Source organism: Cryptomeria japonica, chromosome 10 (assembly GCF_030272615.1).
Source record: "Cryptomeria japonica chromosome 10, Sugi_1.0, whole genome shotgun sequence".
In the NCBI taxonomy this organism is placed as follows: domain Eukaryota; kingdom Viridiplantae; phylum Streptophyta; class Pinopsida; order Cupressales; family Cupressaceae; genus Cryptomeria; species Cryptomeria japonica.
The window spans coordinates 192,125,699-192,148,924 of NC_081414.1; the positions used below are offsets into that span (position 1 = coordinate 192,125,699).

Sequence of the window (23,226 nt, forward strand, 5' to 3'; positions counted from 1 at the left end):
ACATCCATGAAGTGTCTCCTCTCTTGTTTTGTCTGACATTTCTTTAGATAGGTTAGTGATGCGTTTTATGGCTCTGCAATATGACTTCTTAAACAATATTCACTGCCTTCTTATATTGTTTGTTCTTTAATTTCATCAAATGGATATATCTCATCAAAACGTGTGCATTTAGGAATCGATTTGTCTTTTATCGTGTGTAAAATGCAAATATATGAGCTTTTTGTTATGATCTCCATAACATATAATTAAACTAGCATTTTTTTTTTGTGTGAGAAGCTTGATTGACCTTGTGCCTCTGATGGATTTTTGTTAATACCCCTGAAGTTAGAGGATTTGTGACTGGAACTACTAGTACCTCACTGTGGACTGTTTATAGCAAGGGTGTGAGGAACTATTGTGGAAATGTACTCCCTGAAGGTATGTTCATCTGAAAGGTTTACTTGGTATCTTATGCAATCTATTCTGTGCATATGATCTTTTATCTGTTACAAGACCCAATACTGCTGTTTTCTTATACAGGTTTAGTTAAGAATCAACAACTCGAGAAAAATATTTTAACTCCAACAACAAAGGCAGAAGATCATGACGTTCCAATATCTCTCGAAGAGGTTAGTGTACCATTATGTTTAAGTTTTCGATGGAGCATTGTCACATGGAGCTTCTGTTCATAATTTTATTGTAATGAAGGGTTAAACCTTGAAAAGATTTGTTTTGAGTCTACAATTCATAGTGTATTTCCTATACCAGAGAAGCATAAATCCTCAAAAAATCCCGATTTTCGCAATTTTAAAAAAATCTCCGACTGAAACGGTTTTTCCCCCTAAAAATCCTGATTTAATCAGCTGCGATTTTCAACAATTTTCAACAATTTTTCAAGGTTTAAAATTGCAAAAAATTGCTTTTAATATTTACCAACCTCTTGCTGAACCTTACCATGCAAAATCACTATTTGAGTGGGTTTTTTGTTGATTTTTAGCACAAAATTGAGTGCAAGCTGCTAGGACGTGGTTCACTATCAAAGATTTGCTATATTTCATCAGGTTGTTGAGGTAAATTGTAGGTAGGAAACCTTGAATGGACATATATTTCTACTGATGATAAGGACATTAAATGTGATGTCCCCATCCTTGACACCACTGATATTTCTCATTGCGTCAGCATTTCAATTTTGTGAAGTTTCTAGGAGAGACAAAATTGCAAGAATGTATTGGAAGATCATTATTGGAAGTTAGCAGAAGTTGATATAATTATTCAGAAAATTACTTTCATGCCGTCATAATGACCCTTCTAATGAACTATGTATCCTTAGAGATATATTGGACAATTGGCAAAGGGAAGAATCAAACAATTAAGGGATCTGGATCAAATCAGTCATCCATAAAGAAGCCAGTTATATTACCAATGATGGTTAGAGAGATCTAGTGCAATATGTTATGCAGAACAAGTGATTAGTAAACAAATCGACTATGAAAGAGCAATGGCATTGATTGAGATTATAAGCATCATGACAAAGTTGGACAGACATCGATTAAGTATATATTGATATTAGTCATAAAAGCGACTTATTTTGATTTAAGGAAGAAGAATTGACTAATCCATGATTAGTCATGATCACCGATGATAACAGCTGGTTAAGAGATCATTCATAAGTGATTAAGGTAAAAGCAGTTAACTAGTCAATTAATCAAGTTTGTGTCATTCAAGCGAGAGGATTACTCAAAGTAATATTGTACTGAGTTTGAAGTGCTTTTCGAGCTACTGTTGGTGCTTGAGGTGCTTGCTTGGTTGCTTCAGCTGCTTGGCTGTCTGCTTCACCTGCTTGTGTGTCTACTTCAACCTAGTTGCTTGTCTACTTCAGCTGACTCCTTGTCTACTTGTTTGTGCCAAGTGTCAAATCATTTGCCACATCATCCTTTAAAGGTTGACTCGTCCATATCAGCCAATAAAAGGAAGCATATTTGTCTTATTCAATGGGCTGCGATGGTCTATTAAATATTGCGGGTGTATAATCCTATATATAGTGTGTTGTATATAAATCGTGCATCATTTATTTGTGCTGACAAATTGGTTGCAGACCTATCAAATTTCAATTTTATTATAACTGGCTGAAGTTAAAAAGGTGAGAGTGGAGTCGTGGGTATTCAATATGCAATAGAAGCGATTGTTCTTATAAAATGTGTGGAGCCTATTTTTAACTTTTATGTCAGCTGGGCAGTCATCGTGGAGTTTTTGTGTTTGGTGTTTTTAGTGTCGAGCAGGCTGTAACATCTTTTGGAATTAAGGAGAGCGATTATTTATGACCACAGTGCATATCTCTTCTTGAATTCGTTTGGTGCTGAATAGGGGGATGCAGCTGTTTGTGCTGTGGGGCTTTAAATGTTCAATTAAATAAAAACAGATCATGATGGTAATCGCAGTGCTGGCTTCCTGCTATACATTAAGCGAACTATGAAAGTATATACTGAGATATTGTGAGGTTTGGATGTGGTTGGATGAGAGAAGTAATCGCAGTATGTTATAGAGAAAAAGTCTTTTAAGCTGCAGTTATTTTTGAAAACAAAAAATACATTCGAGTGTTGTTTCTATGAGAAGAGAAGAGTGCAATTATTGGTGTGGATGGAAGTGAAGGCTGAAATCCTTTTGACAATACTGATATTTGTGGCTTCATATTGAATCGAGATTGAAAAGTCTGATCAAAAGTTGTATAGTGTGTCAACGCAGCTTCAACTTCAAGAAATTGAGATTGGTAGATAGAATTTCGAGGATGAAGTATTTGTTTCAGAGTTCTGAATGTATCTTCTGAGTGTTTGATGAATCGCTTCTGAATATCTTGAATTTTGGGGATGTTGTATATCTCTTGCTAGTGATAGAAGTGTTGTATGTGCTTAGAAAAATCTCATTGATTCTTGTATTTAAGGATGTTCACTTTCTGGAGTTGGTGCTTCAACAGAACAGAGAGTTGGTGCTCTCCTCTGTAATCAGGTTTGGTGCCCATTTTTATGAAAGCTTATTGATGCCGTGGTTTTTTACCGGAAAGGGTTTTCCATGAGAAATCTCGGTGCTTTTTTGTCTTGTTGGTTGTTCTCTGTTTGATTTGGTTTTGTTTTGCAAATTGTTTTTTAAAAGTTGTGAAATACTGATTCACCCTCCCCCTCCCCCTCCCCTACCTCTCTCAGTATTTCCTGTGTGCTCTTCATCTTGTTTGGGTTTTTGTAGTTTGACATGCTACAAATGTTTGTACTATTCTAATGTTCAATAGCAGAATGATCTAAGAATGATAGTGGTTACTATTTTATGCTGGTTTTCAATGCTCATTGCACTGTATCTCTCCTTAGCACATTACATTGTATTTGGTTTCATTCAATCAAGCCAATAGAACTTTGTTGCGCAATTTGCTTATATGGCTTAAGTAAAAGTTTGGCTATCATCCTGTCAAATTATTTCACGAATCATTTATTTGTTTTTCTTGTGTTTAGATAGTTGAACAAGGGCTAATGACAAGGGATGAACTGAATGAAGTATGTGCGAAGGCCTTGGCACTCTTTGAACATGGGCAGGTAGGTAATAAAGTTTAGATATTTGTTATTGCATGCATGAAGTCCATCCCATTTTTTGGAACATCAATTGCTAGGTCTGGTTTTATACATTTTCCACTGTACAGTGTAAATAACATTTAATAAGAAATAAAATTCCATTTCACGGTTTAATATGTTCACATTTTCTTTTGTCAACCAAATTTGCATGAATTATATGGAAATTACCTTTGAATTCTAGAGAGCAGAAACTAAATATGGCCCTTTTATTATTGGAAACAAATAACATCCTGCAGCTCAAAAACCCAATTGTAGAAATTGGATATATTTGACTAGTATGCTATTGTTCTGGAAAATATTGAGAAATCTTATAGAAAATTTAATAAAATTGTCTCAAGTTTCCTTCACTTACTCTGCCCATTTTTCTCTTGCATTAATTGTAAAACAATCCCGCCCATTAACATTTCTTACTTTTTAAAGCAATAAAATAATCCAAATGGAATCAGGAAATCTTTAAGAATTGAAAAAAAAGAATGAATGATGGAATTGGAAACCTAGTTGAATTCTAAAGTCAAACATCCCTTATTTTCTAACTTTTTGGCTAGAGGAGGTGTTGATGTGTTTTTAATGCACTTCGAGCATAAAATTAAATACTAAGTATTCTATCCTTTCTTGAACAAGGAAACCTTATATGCTAAATAATATGATTGAATAAGATAACCCCAAGGTTTCTTTAGTTAGGTCTTGACATTGTAATGGATAGACTTAGTGTATGTGATGTGATTTTGCTGGTATCACAAAGGGACTTACGTTTATGAATCACAGCTGGAACTCACAAACTAACTAACTTACTCAAACAAAGAAATATGAAAAGGGAAAGGGTTTAGAGAAACTAAATTAACACCTAAGGACAATGTTCATAATGAATAATTCTTTGATAGACAAACTCCGTCAAACCAAGATTTGCTTCGTCATGATAACAACTACACAAAACTGGTGCAATCTCCTGTAATGGGCACCCCCTGTTCGGTACTAAATTTATGTCCTTTCTACTTAGTGTAATTTTGTCAAACAGTTGGCGTGCAAGCTGACTACTGGATTTTTTTTGGTTCTTGATTTGCTAGAGGATAAATTTGGTAAACTGGTATTTATTGTAAAGCTTTCAAGTTTATTCAATATAAAAATAACCAGACATATCAAATGCCAAAAGCAAGAGGATTAATGCTGATGATATTTATTTAATTCCAACTCCAAGCATACAAATCAGATTTGAAGAATATTACAGACCATATGATAATAAACAAATTCAAACCTGGACTCCACAAGTATAGAACCTGCTGAAAACACTGTTCACGCACTGTAGCTGCACTATTCACGGCACTGTAGCATTTTTACTATTCACGCAGCACTGTAGCAAAACACTGTTCACGCGGTACTGTAGCAAAAACACTGTTCACGCGGTACTGTAGCAAATCACTATTCACGCGGTACTGTAGCAAAAACACTATTCACGCGGTACTGTAGCAAAAACACTATTTTCAAATCTGCACTTTCAAACCCCTGTAAAAACATCATGCGAGAGCACCAAATGAAGCCCAATGTGTTTCCTGAATGAAAACACCATTAATCCTCCTGACTGTGTCTTTCAACAGCGAAGAGAATGCTAGCAAAGAGGGATTCCGTCCTCCAAGCCCAATAATCAGATTTCTACGAAATCCAACAGCATCACATTAATTCATCCCAGCATATCCCAAAAGAGAGCTCTCAACCTCCATTTATATCTTCTCCCTGGATGCAAACACTTCATTTCCTAAATGTGGGATAATACAATTAGAATAAAATATTATTTCCCACAATGTACCATTAAAGGGAACTTTTAATATTTTAAACATTACTTTATATTCCCAACCTTATAAAATAACAATAAAGTTAAATATTTAATTTAACTTTACACTTTATCGTTAAATATTAAAACATTGTTGATAATCCCTTTAAATCATTGTCGCCTTCAAATATTTTTACTGATAGTTATGCCAACCAGGGAAACACTAAAAATTTCAAGTCACTGCTTGGAGACTAACTTACTATAAATAGTAAGTGTCTAGAAACCTTGTCAAAGCAGCACCGATTGGCCTGAAATCGAAAACACCTAGGCCAAAACACCTCAGGATCCCATCAATGTCCTTGTTAGCCTTCGGGACCATGTCAGAATAGGCTAACGACACCCCATATCATGTTGCGCTAAAAAGGGGACATTACAGTCCGCCCCCCTTGAAATTGCTTGTCCTCAAGCAAATTCGGTCCTGAATGTTGCAATACCTGCTCATTCTCCCATGTAGCATCCTCATCTGGCAGGTCTCTCCATTTCACCAAGTATTCCTTAACGATTCTGTTCCTGAGTGTCCTTTCCCTGATATCCAGAATAGCTTCGGGTACTAACACAAGCTTTCCCTCCTCATCCAAAGGGGGTAAATCTGCAGAAGGCACTACACTCTGACCAATGGCTTTCTTAAGCCTAGACACATGAAACACATTGTGCACCCGACTGCCCTCTGGAAGCTCAAGCTCATAGGCGACTTCGCCCACTCTGCGAATCACCCTGTAGGGACCATAAAATCTAGGCTTCAACTTTTCAGCTCCGCTCTTCTTGAGTGATGACTGTCTATATGGTTGTAGCCTCAAGTAGACCATATCCCCTACCTCGAAACTGCGCTCTATTCGGTGCTGATCAGCGTACAATTTCTGTTGATTCTGGGCCTGCTGTATATTCTCCTTGAGCACTTTCAGGATGTCCTGACTATCCTGCAATAAGTTTTTGGCTTTGGGCACTCTGCTGTCCCCCAAAACTAAATCCATGAAGCTAGGTGCATCATAACCATAGAGTGCCATGAAAGGAGTCATCCTGATGGACATATGATAAGTGGTGTTATAACAATACTCTCCCATATGCAACCATCTGACCCAAGCTTTTTGTTGTGCAGTTACATAGTTCCTCAAATATCCCTCCACCCATTTATTCACAATCTCTGTTTGCCCATCTGTCTGCGGATGATAACTAGTGCTAGGTGTAAGATCTGTACCACACAACCTAAACAACTCCTGCCAAAAAACACTCATAAACTTACTATCCCGATCACTGACAATGAATCTGGGCAACCCATGTAACCTGAATATCTCTCTAAAGAAAAGATCTGCCACCTGTGCTGCTGTGTAAATGGACGGAATAGCAAAGAAGTGAGCGAACTTCGTCAAGCGGTCCACCACCACATAGATGCAATCCCTTCCCTGCACTCGTGGTAAACCAGTGATGAAGTCCATCGAAATACTTTCCCATTTCCTATCTGGAATGGGCAAGGGCTGTAATAAACCTGCAGGAAATGTGTGCTCTCCCTTATTCTGTTGACAAACCGCACACTCCCTGACATACCTCTGAACATCATCCTTGAGCCCTCTCCATGTGAACCGCTCTCGGATCTGCCTGTAGGTCTTGAAGATCCCCGGATGCCCAGCTGTGGGTGCATCATGAAATGCCTTAAGTATCACCTCTCTCAAATGTGATGACGGAATCAAATAAACCCTGTCTTGAACTCTGATCAATCCATCTATCACCTCATAGCGATCATCCTGTATAGTACCTGAAATCAATCCGGAAGCCCAAGCATCTCCGACATACTCTGCTATAATCTGATCTCTCCAATCTCCTGAAATCTCTGCCAGAGCACATAAGTGAGGTCTCCGAGATAAGGCATCAGCCACCACGTTTTTCTTACCTTTGACAAACTCTATGTCAAAGTCATAAGCCTGCAATTTAGTAACCCATTTCTGTTGCCGGTCATTAAGATCACGCTGGCTCATAAAATATTTTATGCTATTGTGATCAGTTTTGATCACAAACCGTCCACCTACTAAGTATGATCGGAATTTGGCCAATGCATGCATTATGGCCAACATCTCCCTGTCATAGATAGAATAGCTCCTCTCAACACCTCGAAGCTTCCTACTCTCGAATGCAATGGGATGTTTCTCCTGCATCAATACTGCCCCTATCCCATCACCTGAAGCATCACACTGAAGTTCAAAAGGCTTCGTGAAATCTGGTAGAGCTAAAACCGGACAAGATGACATCACTTGTTTGAAGTGGTCAAAACATCGTTGCGCTGCTTCTGTCCATACAAAGGCTCCCTTTTTAGTGAGGTCTGTCAAAGGTGCTGTAGTCTGTGAAAACCCCTTAACAAACCTCCTGTAAAACCCGCATAAACCAAAGAACCCCTTAAGCTGTGTGAGGTTTGTGGGAGTAGGCCAATCTACTATAGCTCTAATCTTTTCGGGATCAACCCGAACACCATCCGCACTAATAATATGCCCAAGGTATAGTAATTCTGTCATACCAAACTCACACTTAGACTCCTTGGCATACAAAGACTCTCTCTCTAGGATAGATAATACCTCCTCCAAATGCTGTGAATGTTCCTCCCAGGTCTTACTGAAGACCAAGATGTCATCAAAGAAGATCAAGACAAATCTCCTCAACTGCTCCCTGAATACCTGGTTCATACAACTCTGAAATGTAGCGGGTGCATTGGTTAGTCCAAATGGCATAACCATAAACTCAAAGTGGCCATAGTGACATCGGAAGGCTGTTTTCTCAATGTCCTCTGCTCTCATCTTGATCTGATGGTATCCAGATCGCAAATCAATTTTAGTGAAGAAGCATGCCCCATGCAACTCATCAATCAGCTCATCAATCCTAGGAATGGGATACCTGTTTTTAATTGTTTTCTTATTCAATGCCCTGTAATCGATGCACATGCGCATCGTCCCATCCTTCTTCTTTACCAAAACTACAGCTGAAGCAAAGGGGCTTTTGCTAGGCCTGATGTGCCCCATTTCCAACAACTCCTTAATTGCCTTCTCTATCTCATCTTTATGTTTCTTAGGATGACGATAAGGAGTGATCATCACTGGTTTGGCTCCCTCCTCGAGCTCAATAACATGCTCTGCACCCCTGTTAGGAGGAACCCCGTGAGGAATATCACTGAATACCTTGGCATGCCTGTCAAGAATCTCCTGTATATCTGGTGGATAACTCTTCACCCGAGGCTCCGGTGAAGTTGGCATAACTAAGCACTCTGTCGCCCACTCTATATCATTATGTCGAAAAAGTTTCTCCATTCTCCTCAAAGAGACTACCCTGCAACTCCCATCTGAAAGTCCCCTGAGTACAACAGTCCTACCCTCATGCTGAAACCTCATTTCCAACTTCGCTAGGTTGAAAGTGAACTCAACCAGCGATGCCATCCATGTCATACCGAGGATGACGTCGTAATCTCCCATGTCCACAAGATAGAAATCATCTTTCAACTCATAACCATCTCCAAATCTAATGTGAAGATTTGAAACCTTCTGAGTACATAACAGCTTTTGGCCATTAGCCACCATGACTCTAAAACCATCATGCTCCTCTGTCTGTAAACCTCTCCTGGCTACCAACTGTGTATCTATAAAGTTATGTGTAGCCCCAGTGTCAATGAGAGATATCACTTTCTGCCCCTGGATAGTGCCCCTGACCTTAAATGTGATTGCCTTTTGGGCCCCTGTCAAGCGTGCCAACGATCTATCATCCTTAGGAATGCTGCTCTCCTCTATCGTGTTACCCTCATCTGAATCAGAGTGCTGATCCTCCCCCTCTGACTCTGACTCCTCTGCTGAAAAATACTCCATTTGATTTGCCTTAGCCTTGAGAGGGCATTTATGAGATAAGTCCCAAGGCTCTCTACACTGGAAGCACAATTTCTTCTTTCGAAGTTCATTCAAGGTTTCACTGTCTAGTCCTTTGGATCCTTCTTTGGGTTTGTTATACTCTTTCTGAAATGGTTTTTTGTCTTTGTCCTTGCGGTAGGAAGAATCTGTTGAATGGTATTTTCCTTTGTATACCGAAGGGGCTAAATCTCGTGCCTTTTTAGTTGCTTCTGCTAAGGTGAGTGGATCATGTCCCTTCACCCAACCACGTAATGGATCAGCAAGCCCATCACAAAATAACACCACCAATCTCCTAGAAGAGATATCAGTAACAAGTACAGACAAACGCTGAAACTCGGCGATGTAAGCATCCACTGAACCTGACTGTTTTAACTGTGCTAGCTCCTTGAAATGTAACTCAGGATCCCTAGTGTCAAATCTCTCAATCAATTTTTCTGTGAATTCCTCATAGGATGTAATCTGATTATGCCCCAGAGTCACCATGCCATGATGCCACCATTCATGCGCAACGCCGTCCAAATGCATAGCCGCATACTTGATAGCCTCATCCTCAGGCATAGGATTTAGCTGCAAGTATGTATCTATCTTCTGCACCCAAGCTCGTGCAGTCATCTTCCCTGAAGCATCATAATAAGGCAAGGAAAGTTTTCCAACTTTCTTCCTCAGCTCAAAATTCTGATTCCTCCCTCCTGCTCTAGGCATATGTCTCATCCTCAAGTCCATATAATCTCTGAGGGAAATATCTGCCTGAAACTCGGGTCCACTGGCCTCCCAGTCCCTCCTGAACTGACCCTGTAACTCAGTAATCTGCGGTTCGTTCACTGGTTGAACCGGATCCCTAGGTGGAAAGGTGGGTAGAAGAGGTCTCGAGCTCGCTGTTCGAGCTGGGCGTGCAATGTGTCTAAAGTTATCCGCCTCATTCCCATTGTTGCCATGTCCATTATTACCATTAATATTATTCTCAGGGCCATTGTTGTTGCCTCGGCCTCCATTATTATCATTGCCCCTATTGTTATCGTTTCCCCTATTGTTATTGTTTCCATTGTTGGCATCACCTGGATTAATATTAACGCCCATCTGTCTAGCCATAAGCTGCAACATCATGTCCATTCGCCTATTTTGCTCCTGCTGCATACGCTGCCCTTGCTCTAACGTACCCAGCAACTGTCTGAACATTACCTCCCCCTGATCTGGAACGATATTCCTCTCATCTCGGTCACCCATACTGCTGTCCTGCTCGAAGAATATTTCCTCTATGTCTGTATGACTGGATTCTATGTCCACCTGCACAGATGAACTAGACTGCTCACTCTGACTATCCGGATTTCTATTTTGTCTGGCCCTGGTATTGCGAAAATTATAATGCCCCTGTTGCATGCTCAATCATACATTCTGGACCTGTTTTATTTCTGCAATATGTTTTGGTGAAAGTTTCCCACAAGATGGCAGAATCTTCTGCTCTGATACCACTGTAATGGGCACCCCCTGTTCGGTACTAAATTTATGTCCTTTCTACTTAGTGTAATTTTGTCAAACAGTTGGCGTGCAAGCTGACTACTGGATTTTTTTTGGTTCTTGATTTGCTAGAGGATAAATTTGGTAAACTGGTATTTATTGTAAAGCTTTCAAGTTTATTCAATATAAAAATAACCAGACATATCAAATGCCAAAAGCAAGAGGATTAATGCTGATGATATTTATTTAATTCCAACTCCAAGCATACAAATCAGATTTGAAGAATATTACAGACCATATGATAATAAACAAATTCAAACCTGGACTCCACAAGTATAGAACCTGCTGAAAACACTGTTCACGCACTGTAGCTGCACTATTCACGGCACTGTAGCATTTTTACTATTCACGCAGCACTGTAGCAAAACACTGTTCACGCGGTACTGTAGCAAAACACTGTTCACGCGGTACTGTAGCAAAAACACTGTTCACGCGGTACTGTAGCAAATCACTATTCACGCAGTACTGTAGCAAAAACACTATTCACGCGGTACTGTAGCAAAAACACTATTTTCAAATCTGCACTTTCAAACCCCTGTAAAAACATCATGCGAGAGCACCAAATGAAGCCCAATGTGTTTCCTGAATGAAAACACCATTAATCCTCCTGACTGTGTCTTTCAACAGCGAAGAGAATGCTAGCAAAGAGGGATTCCGTCCTCCAAGCCCAATAATCAGATTTCTACGAAATCCAACAGCATCACATTAATTCATCCCAGCATATCCCAAAAGAGAGCTCTCAACCTCCATTTATATCTTCTCCCTGGATGCAAACACTTCATTTCCTAAATGTGGGATAATACAATTAGAATAAAATATTATTTCCCACAATGTACCATTAAAGGGAACTTTTAATATTTTAAACATTACTTTATATTCCCAACCTTATAAAATAACAATAAAGTTAAATATTTAATTTAACTTTACACTTTATCGTTAAATATTAAAACATTGTTGATAATCCCTTTAAATCATTGTCGCCTTCAAATATTTTTACTGATAGTTATGCCAACCAGGGAAACACTAAAAATTTCAAGTCACTGCTTGGAGACTAACTTACTATAAATAGTAAGTGTCTAGAAACCTTGTCAAAGCAGCACCGATTGGCCTGAAATCGAAAACACCTAGGCCAAAACACCTCAGGATCCCATCAATGTCCTTGTTAGCCTTCGGGACCATGTCAGAATAGGCTAACGACACCCCATATCATGTTGCGCTAAAAAGGGGACATTACATCTCCCAAGGTAACGAAAGATTTTCATACTGCGAAGCACTCATTCAAATACCCGATGCTGACGCAACTTGAACAAATACCCACAATCGAATCTAGCAACAATAATTAGGCTTAGACTAACTTTACGTTGTAGCTTACAACCAGCAAACCATAAAAAGTATGAACCAAGGAATTCATCATACATCATCGCATTACTCCATTAAGATCAATGAACTTCAATCAACATTTGAGAAGTAGAAACTATGCAACATGTTGAAATTACACAAGAATCCACCATATCTTCAATGAAAATAATATTTTTGTTCCATCAAGTCTTGGCAACAATTTCTGTCTTCCCAGCTACTCTACTCCTACTTAGACAACTATTCTTCTGTTGCTGAACTCTTCACTATTAACCTTTACAAATCAGGAGGCTAGGCCTTTTATAGAGTTTGAATTACAAATGAATGGCTTCGATTGATTTGAAATCAATGGCTAAGATTTAACAATAAAACCCTAATTAGGGTTAGTTACAACTAACTCCTCTTCGATCAATGAGACGATTACATTGCTTGATTACACGTCCTTTTAGGTGAAGTACCAATAACAAATGAGGTTAGGTACATTGAACTTAGTGCCTTCTAGATGTATATCTTGGGATGAATCAGATTCAATGCACTTGGATGCTTTGACTTGTAATGATTTGATTGGCTTGATGATGATTAGATGCCACCTCAGCTACTTGCATGCCTTGTAGATTTGATACCTCATTGCAAGCAATATCTCTTGATACTCAACATCATCATGTGGCTTTTGACTGATTGTGGTGGGCATATTCCCAAATTGCATCATCTTATAACTTTGATTAACTCTTTTGAAACTATCTGCTTGAGAGGTACATTCCTTGCTATTCATCTTCTTTTTCTCTCGCCTTCATGATGTCAATGCATGATTTTCATGTGTGGTCGTTGCAAGTGTTACCTCCATCCGCATTTGTTACTTGTGCATGATGTCCTTGATCAGGACTACTTCCTTGTTGTACTAACCTTGATCTTGGGTTTCCAAAGGAAATTTAAGATTGTTGTAGCATCTTCCACTTGCGATGTAACTCTTGTTGCAATGATGGATTGATCTTCTCTTCAAGTGGTGAAGTCATTCTTCATGTTGGACTTGCTTCTTCATTTGCTTTCTCCTTGTCTTGATTCCTTCATGCTATTTATACAATGCCGAAGTTTTGAAGTGAATATGTTGGTCTCCTCCTTCACATTTTGAAGTCCTCCCTTGAACATGGACTAGTCCTTTTATGTGTTGATGTTCCTTCTTCATGTTGAAAAATCCTTGTCATAATTGAGCTCTCCAACATAGTTTACCATCACTCCATGCATCTTTCTTTGTGTCAAATTTGACTAAAAACACATTTTGAATTAAGGAGAATGAACTAAAACTCAAAATTACACATCCTTAATTCATAATGAAGAAAGAAAATAACACTCGACTAATCATGCTTTCAAAACTCTTTCAAGTCTGGAAATGTCATTTTAAAAATTCTGGAAATGTTGATGTTCTAAGTATGGTCATTGCTCAGTAGTTGATGAAAACCACTCAGATCTGAGTAGGAAAGACTTTCGTTTCTCCTTGATAATCTGATTTCAATCGCTTCAATTCACTGATTTTCAATTCTGAAATTAGTTCTATCTTTTATGGTGCACTTCTGCTCTCAGATTTCCCCTTACTGTTGCTGGTCTGCTCCTTATTTGCTGGGATCTGCCTTGCAATATTGTAAAAAAATGATTTCTTAAGCTGTGCATTTATATGTTTCAAGAGTCTTAACTCTTTCTGCCTTGATAAAGTTGGCCAGCTCATGTTTACACATCTTATTTCATTGTGAAGGATTTAAAATACCCAAATCAGGTTGGCCTTATCGCACTTCTATACGTTTTGTCTCATCTTTCAATTTTACAAACCAATTTAGGTCGGTCCCATTTCAATTGCACAAGGTTTTGGGTATTTATATGCAATCATTGGTGGGGTTTTAGCACCTTCATGCATTGCCATTCTAATCTGATTTGAAGCTCTGGTCTGCAATTTCGGGTCTGGCCAGTCCTACACAATTTCGGGATCAAAGCATTGTCATGCATAATTTCGGGATTCACAAGTCACCGTGCATAATTTTGGATTTCATAGGTGCTCATGCAAGATTTCAGAAATTGCACATCCTCGTGTATGAATTTGGAAATTGGAAGTGTCCATGTATGGATGCATTAGTGTATGAGATTGAAATTTGCAAGACTACATGCAATGAGTCTTGATGATTAAACTTAATCATGCCTTCGATTTCTCTCTTTTTTTGAAATTATAGCTCTTCACACAATGATTTTTCGAAATTGCAAGACCTTGCACAATGATTTTTGGTGTCATAGGCCAGTCATGTATGATTTTGGGTTTTCAAGCTATGCATGCACAATTTCGGGTTTTGACCTTGTTCATGCACAAATTCGGGAATTGTAAGCACTCATGCACAAAATCGGGTTCACGCAATGGTCATGCATAGGGTGGTGGGAATTGCAAGTGCTCACGCATACATTCAAAATTGCAAGCGAGACAACCTGTTCCACTCATCTTCGAAAACTTAATTCTTTTGTGCAATCAATCTTGGAGTTGTAAGGTGTTTCATGCACACTCAACATAACATTGGAACCTTCAATCAAGCACAATCATACCCTTTGCAAACAGACTACACTTTTGCAACCTCCAGCAACCATTACACCTAATCATGCATTTGGATCAAAGATGAAGAGTAACTTAGCAGAATATGGCAGGATTGCAAGGGAACCTTGTGATTCCGCCTTGCAACAATCACAACTTTACCTTTCAACTCACCTCTAGGCCATGGCAAAACAAACTGAACTCCTCCGTCAAAGGTTAAAATCTTATGCTGCTGCCGAGCTAACACTAAACTAACCTAAATACCTGACCTAGCTAGCGAAAAGTGGGGGTCCCCATTTGCAATGGGGCAATCTGTGAAAACATCACAACAGGAGGTTCCTTTTTTGCTCCTTTCTCATTGACTGTCTTTTCAGATTGTCTCTAACTATGAACTTCCCATTGCAACTGGATCCTATATGAGCATGTTTTTGAATTACCCGCACTTTTGGAACGCTGACAGACAGGTCTGATAATACAACATCATTAAAAATTCTTATTCTGATTCAGCATGCTCACATCGTTGGATACAATAATATACTATTACATAGTTGTACTGCATATTTGAATAATTATGTTAACAATACTAATCAAACATAATTATTATTAAGTTAAATTGGTTGGATAGGTAGCTGATTGGTTTCCTCTTTGGAAACATTATTCTCATGTATATATTTTTGCTTCCTCTCAATTGTAGACTGCTCATTGCTCTCTTAAGTTCGATTTGGTATCAGAGCAATCAATATCTGTGTGCCTATATAAACATAAATTGGTTGGATGGGTAGTTCGTTGGTTTACTCTTTGGAACCATTTATTGTTATGTATATATTTTTTCCTCTTCTAAAAAATATACTGCTCATTGATCTCTCAAGTACAATTTGGTCAGAACAGTAAAAATCCATGTGCATATGCATGTGAAGTTGGAGGTCAAAATTTGTGTGAAATTGAGTGGCGAAGAGTTGCAGAGGAATATGGATGTCGTTTAAGGTATGGGGCCATTCATGCACAAGGAGCCACATGTATAGATTGTAGATGGCTACCTGTCCTAGTCCTACAACCATAAAAACCTGCAAATGAAAGGAAACACGTCTATGCAAACAGCAGGGTTTATAAACCCTCAATCACACAATATCGATCATGAAATACAGAATCATAATCACCAAACCCTGCATTGTGTGGAATAATAGCTGCAGATTGCAGAACCACTAAAAATAAATTCACGAAACCCTATATCATGAATATCTGGAACTGCATCAGTCTTAAAAAAATCGACAATTGCGGAAGCAAAATCATTGCAGAAGCAAGTGAAACTTTGGCATACACTGCCATCTATTCTCTTTTACCTGCAAATTGTGATTTTGGGGGATTTGCATCCCTAAGAGTAAAATAAGGTGCATTGTTTTAAAAAAAATAGTTTGGCAAGTGTAAAAATAAAATTAGAAAGTTGAAAAATTGAGATGTTTACTTTGAAATTTTTGTAAAGTTTATTAAATCCTTTTTATTTTTTTCTGTAAGTTCAAATTAAGATCAAATAGAAATAATATATTATTTTATTGCATCTAATTCTGGAGTAAATTGTACAAACTTTTTTTTTTACTTACAGATATCCTAACCCTAATTTAGTTACATTTTGCAACAATCAAAAGAAGCACTTGGTATAAATGGTGTCTCGAATCTGCATTTATATGTAATGTCGTTAGGCTTAATCTTAGTTTGAGGACTCTACGGACTCGCCGCAGACTTGCTAGTCTGTTGGCGGGCCGAGTCAACTCGCCACGGACTCTCGAGCCGAGATCGGGACAAAGACTCCCGAGTCTGTGCTAAGGACTTGCGCGGGTCTAGTGTCAGGACTCCCGAGTCCTGATGAAGGACTCTTGATGCTTGCAGAGAATGCCCAGTCAAGGTTAAAATATATATATTTTTTTCACTTTTTTTTTCACTTTTGACATTTGTTATTGCTCAAAACAGGAAGATGCAGTCTTTAGTTTGCTGTTTTTCACATTTGGACATATTATTATATGTAATTTTGTAAACATTTATAAACTTATGCTGCTGTTATACATTTTAAAGTTCGAAACTATGAGTATGAATGATGAAATTTCAAATATTGAGTGTTTGGAGATCATATGACATGTGTAATATTTCAATTATGGCTCTATGTTCTCTAAATGCATTAATTTCTTTCTGCTTTTCTGTAAAACTACGGTTTACTTTTTTGCTGAGTCCTTGTTGAGTCCTTTCCCGAGTTAATTCGGAGTTTGAGTCCGAGTCCAATTTTTGGGCTGCCAAGTCTGCAGCAAGTCCGAGTTTTCCAACTATGGGCTTAATTATCTCATCTAATGCCTAATGTAGTGTAAAGTACCTTGCTAAATTTTTTTGTTTTTTAGAATGTCCGTTTATATGTTTGCCAGGTTTGTCTGGAAGATTGTATGAGTGTTTAATTGACTTATTATTTTATTTATTTATTAATTTTTTAAATATTTTTAAAATGAATTTTAACTGATTACAAAACATCTAGAGCTTTCTGAATTCAAATTGTAAATGCTTCCACACAAACATAATTGAGCGAATAATATAGTTCTCATACCATACTTCATATCTTCAAATACAAAAATCAGATTTAAGCAATTATGGTGGACTTCCAACCTCATAGACTTTTCTAGAATGGAAATGCACATACAGGTGCCTGCTCCAATGGCAGAAATATTAGTTTGATAGCAAGAAAGATATCTTGCTGGTAGTCTAGCCACCCTAGGTATGAGCTGAGTGCTGAACTTTTTTACAATCTCCCACATTACCCTTTCTCCTACAAAACAACCCTAGTGTGACTCCTTCAAGGATCCACTAGGATTAAACTTGCGCACAACCTACCGTTTGATTTTTGTTGTGGATGACATGGAAATGAAAGTACCCTTACAGGCAGGTTGACCTCCAATGGCAAGTCGTTTCTACATTATTTGCTCTTGTGACCTTCCAAAAAAGTTTTAATATCTGACGTACCTTGCGACTCCACCTTCCCAAGCTACAACTGGAGTTTATTTGCCACAACCTTTTCAGAATTGTTGGTATGAAGTCAATGCCTGGGGTTTACTTACTAACAATGGTGGCCACTTTGATAAATATGTTAAAAAAAATCCATTCGCCCAATACACTAGTTAATCCATGAGTTCTACAAATTGATTTTTTTTTGGCAAAACTTTAGTTAATTTGTGCCCAAAATCTTCTTCTCCCAAAAAGATAAAATTCTGTTAAACCAATTCTTCAATTACCAATTTTTAGCATAGTTGTGAACATTGTCTAGATTCACCACGATTTCACTAGGGGCAAAATCTTTCATTTCCGAAGCCAAATACTTGTAGGGTTTTTTTCCTAGGGTTTGAAGCTAAACTCACAGTTCAAACTTGCAATGGTAGAAAAGTAAAATGTCCAAGATCCGAATGAGCCCCTTCAACCACTTCTTATAACCTTTCCAAAAGTTATACTTAATTTCACTTTTAATAAAATAATATTCTTTTTGCATTTATTCACCACTTCAAATTTAAAAATAAAATATCATCTTGAAAAAACCATTTAATTTAATAATAAAATATTAGTTTCACTTTATTAAAAATATAAATTTATTTTGAGCAAGTAAATATTAAATTATTAAATTAATGTGATTGCTCAAAAGGGGACATGACATGTAGCTGCAATGATTATATCTATGGCATTATCCCTAAATTGATTCGATGAAATAGGAGTGATATTGCTTGTTGGAGAGAAATAAGGATCCCCTAAAGTTGTATACTGTGGCTTTGTCTCGACGCTCAGTTATGGAAAAGTGATAATTATGTTGCTTGGAAAATCAAGGTACAATTTGAACTCGACTTTGACATTTGTGGGATATGGTTTTGGACAAATTCTCAAGCCTGGACAAGGTAGTGCTGAATAGAATTGGTATGATGAGGCTAATTAGAAGGCCAAACTTATGATCTTGTTCGGTGTTCTCGATGAGATTTAGCCTCACATTTGAACAACCATAATTGCTACATAGGCTTGGGACCACTACAAGACAATATATAAAGCCAAAAATTAGAATCAAATTCTTCATTTGCAATCAATTAAATCTTTTGCAAATGCGAAGCAGTGAAAAAATGGAGAAATTTTTAAGAAGAGTTGCAGAGATCAGAACATTACTGCAATTGCCAGGGAAGATGTGTCAAATGAATCTCTTTTACACATTTTATGGAGAGCAGTATCCCCTACATTTTGTGTGTCTGTCACATGTCTGAATGTGGCTAGCAAAAATCCTTTTTTTGAGGGATTGGTGAATTTGCTTCAATGAGAAGAGGCAATTCATTTTGAGACCTTAGAAACCCTAAACAATCAGGCCCTCACGTCTTAACAGAAGGGAAAGCAATATAATGTTGAAATGGTTCTTCAGTTTCATCCAAATCTAGAAAAGAAAAATCTTCTACATAAAAATAAAGGCGTCCCTTTTGTGGGAAGAAGATATGCAAACTGTAAAAATTATGGTACAGTTACTTTGCAAATAGTGAAACATGCCAATGAAAGCCACAAAAGCATTCTCAAGTGGACAAAAAGAAGAATGTTTGTTTACACAAAAAGCATAAGATGCAAAATGATAATTTTGCTTCCATATATGATTTTGAGGAAGAAGAATTATTGTATAGACAAGAAAAATAATATATTATGGAACAAGATATAAAAAAGAGAAAACAATAAAAAGAGAATAAAAGAAAAAAAAATGATAAAGGTAAAGAAAGACATACCTGTCTAAATTGGCCACTCCAAATTCACTTTTATGCTCCATGTGCATTGTATGCTGCTCCAAAATCACTGAATGCAATTTACTATTATGTGTTGGGTGTTTTCTTTGTGTCGCTGCTCCAAATTCACTTGTGTGTTTTTATTTTTGCTTTGTCTGTGTACTTTGTGCTGTGTGTTTGTTATATGTGTTTTAGTATTAGGTATAATTAAGTTTTAGTTTTAGTTTCTTTTTTAATCTTTTGTGGTTTGGGTTGGGCACGTCGCTCTAGCAGGGCTTGCCAATCTACTCAAAAGCTGCAAGTCTGCTAGAATTGCTGTCTCTATATAACAGACTGGCAGGCCTTGTTTTGGCCTTCTTGACTTGGTACTCATTGGGCTGGCCTGTTTTTCAATATCTGGTGTTGGAGTATGGATTCAACCCCGCAAGTACAAGGATTGTCTGTAAGCTCTACACCGTCACAAAGAAAGATGAAACAAGATAGATTTGCAACAACGTGAGAATATTGTATTGATGCAAAATGGAATATGTTACAATGAATGAATGAATCCTTATAAAAGGATGAATGGAACCCTAGATGCAAACCCTAAAGAAAGATTAAATCAGTAGTGCCGATTGTCACAATCATAATGAATAAGACAACTTAAGCTATTATTAGCCTAATCTAATAAAAGGAAAAAGCACGTAAGTTTAGCTTAAGTGAATAAAGTAATAAGGACCTAATTTATAATTAACTACGTGAATATTCCTAATTACTCCAGCATCTGGTAGCAGTAATTTTTGCTTTTTTGATTCACTCAGATCATTCAGGGTGTTTTAATTTAGTATTAGTTATTTTTACAGAGACAGCATTTATAAAAAATCAAAAATGTAATTTCTTTTATTCTATGAACATCTATCTACTCTCTAATGCCATATTCTACTGATGTCTGAGACCATAAAGTTAGAAGAATGAAGAATTTTCACTTGCCAATGTCAACATTGAGAAAATGATGGTAAATTATTGAATTGGTAAGGATTATAATATAAATGATAATGTACCACAACTGTTATTTATAATCTTTATTTTTTTTTTCTTTTGGTACCTTTAATTTACATGCAAATGTTTCTTGTCTGTGGCTTAATAATTAAATTTTCTACTCAATGACAGAGTGTGGCATCCAAGCATGGTCTTTTATTAGTGGACACAAAGTATGAGTTTGGCAAGGCAGCTGATGGTTCCATTCTTTTAATTGATGAGGTTAGTTTTAACCTCTTCCCTTCTGACAGCAACCGACTGCTCCAAATATTGCCCCTTCTCATTTGAAATGGTTTCTAATCGCTTGATTTGAAAATGAGGGGAACATGTGATACAAATAGTTTTCTTCCTAAAATACTCAGAGATGAATAGTTTTATTTCTATAGTTTTCATATGATGTTTGTTGGCATTAAAATAAAACTAGTTTACTATATACAATATGATTTCTCATGATTGAAACTGGCAAAGGGCATTTAAGTTTTGAAAAAGCTGATAGCCATATATGTTGCATTCTGATATGTTAAAACATTACAATTTTCTATAATCAATGGGCTTTTGTTCCTTGTTTGTTTCTTTTATTTATCATATTGATGAAAGGAATACCCTAGCTAGGTTGTTGCAGCTTCTTTCTGACATGTACAGTTTACATGAGCTTTGATACACATTAGTCCAAATGATACCCATATCCTAATATGAACAATTGAATTATTCCTGTACCACTTCCATAATTTGATTACATGAGGATTCTTTTGAGCTTTAGGGACATAAAATTTTCCTTGGATTTTGAGGATAGCAGGGACAGTACAAATTTTATACATGTAAAAAAAGACAAGAAAATTTGGGGAAAAGAAAAATAAAACAAATTTTATAAGTTTTAGCATTTTCATCGTATAGTTATAAAGAGCCAAAATTCTAATAACATTCATAATATTTTGCTGAGATGAAATTCAAATGAATTATAATATTAATGACATTAAACATTGAACATCAAAATTGGAGTCTTACATGAAAATGAGAATTTGAAAATAAAAAATATAGAAACTGTATTTCCTTGTTACCAGCCAAACTGAAAATAAAAAGTAGATTTTATAACTTTTTTAATTGCATAATTATAAAGAGCTAAAATTCCAATAACGTTTGTGATATTTATTTAGAGATGAAATTTGAATGAATGATAATGTCAATGATGTTAAACATTGAAAATCAAAATTGAAGTATTGCATGAAAATGAGAGTTAGAAAATCAAAATATAGAAATTGTATTTCATTGTTTTCTTCCATGAGATTTTATAAGATGCTTAGCTATAGGCATGGAGCAACTAAATTAACATTCAGAGTTGTCATTGAATGAATATTTGTTGAACTCAAAAATATCCTCATCACTATTGGGCTCTTGATGAGGTTGCTCCTCCTATGGGATCATTACATTGTGCTGGTGGACTCTCCTTGTACTCATGTATCTTCTAATTCACGAGAAATACAACATTATGTGTAGAAACTCACTTCTTCTCCTAGATGTAAGCATAGCTCTTTGATAAAGTGAATTAATCCTTAAGTGGATCAAATCCACTCAACCCTAAAGGAACTATATGTTAATTTTGGATCAGACTGTAGCAATATAGATAACAAGCGTCTTTGGAGAGGAAGATAATCAAATGGACACATTGGATGAAGAACTACAAGATATCATGAGAAAGCCCAAATATGAAGAACAATTTGAGGGGGCGCTCAAAGATATCATCATCATCATCATGCTATTTGAAGGGGCGCTGAAAAATCTCATGGAGGAAGTACAAGTGGAGTCACTCTCGATGTTCCAAGACAAACGAGTCGCTGCAAGTGGCATGATTCATCATCAATTTCGATCTTCCAACGTATTATTGGATGAATTACAAGAAGATAGTATGGATTAGCCAAGTAGTCAAGGCATCACGGTCGAGGGTAACCTTGCACCCAAAGAAGTTGAGAAAACAATGGAAGACGTTGATCTTAGCTAGATAGTGGTAAGCGAAGATCAATGCTTGGCAACGTCAGGGCATGAAGTTCTACAAAACATGGACACCCGTGAGGATCATCAAGAAATTGAGAGGGAATACGTAGCAGATTGCATAAGTGACTTGGAAGATCATCATGATCCACTATCACTTGATGCTTCACCATTTTCAAAACAAGGAAGTGACTTCAATACACTTCAAGAGGAAGTAACCCTTTATGAAGATTCAAATAAGCATTCATCCTTACAACAAGAAGAAGAATCATGTGAAGAATTTCAAGCTGTCCGAAAGGAAGAACTTTCAAGTATCCTTGAAGATGAACAAATGGAGCTAGAGAGCGAAGAGCACTTTGAAGTGGTGCTACCACCAATGTTAGCATTTGAGCAACCACTTAGGAAATTTTTGAAGATTTATCACTTAAAGAGATTCTCATTTTCAAAGATACGCTTATGTTGTTTCATAAGGATGCATGGTTTATGCACGATAGTGTACTTGTTGTCACCGTGGAAGTGAAGAATGAAGAGCAATTTGAGGTTGCGCTAGCTCTAGTCCTAAAGATTCAAGAAGAACCAATGAGTAAGAATTTGCATGTCAAGGACGAGAGTGGAATGATACATCGCCAATGGCGACATCCTGAAGCAGTCGATCTCATTTTCAAAGATATGCTTATGTAGTTTCATAAGGATTCATGGTTTAAGCAAGATAGTGAACTTTTTGTCACCG

General features: G+C 37.1%; 1 protein-coding gene across 2 annotated transcripts in view; it reads left to right on the top strand.

Annotated features, from left to right (window-relative positions):
- LOC131079133 (phosphoribosylaminoimidazole-succinocarboxamide synthase, chloroplastic) overlaps nucleotides 1-23,226 on the top strand; it is a 115,827-nt gene that overhangs the window by 38,311 nt on the left and 54,290 nt on the right. For both annotated transcript variants that reach the window (XM_058017026.2, XM_059212184.1), the window contains exons 4-7: nucleotides 325-417; nucleotides 520-608; nucleotides 3,477-3,557; nucleotides 20,643-20,732. In XM_058017026.2, the coding sequence (XP_057873009.2) occupies nucleotides 325-417; nucleotides 520-608; nucleotides 3,477-3,557; nucleotides 20,643-20,732 (353 nt within the window). The remainder of the gene's footprint in view (nucleotides 1-324; nucleotides 418-519; nucleotides 609-3,476; nucleotides 3,558-20,642; nucleotides 20,733-23,226) is intronic.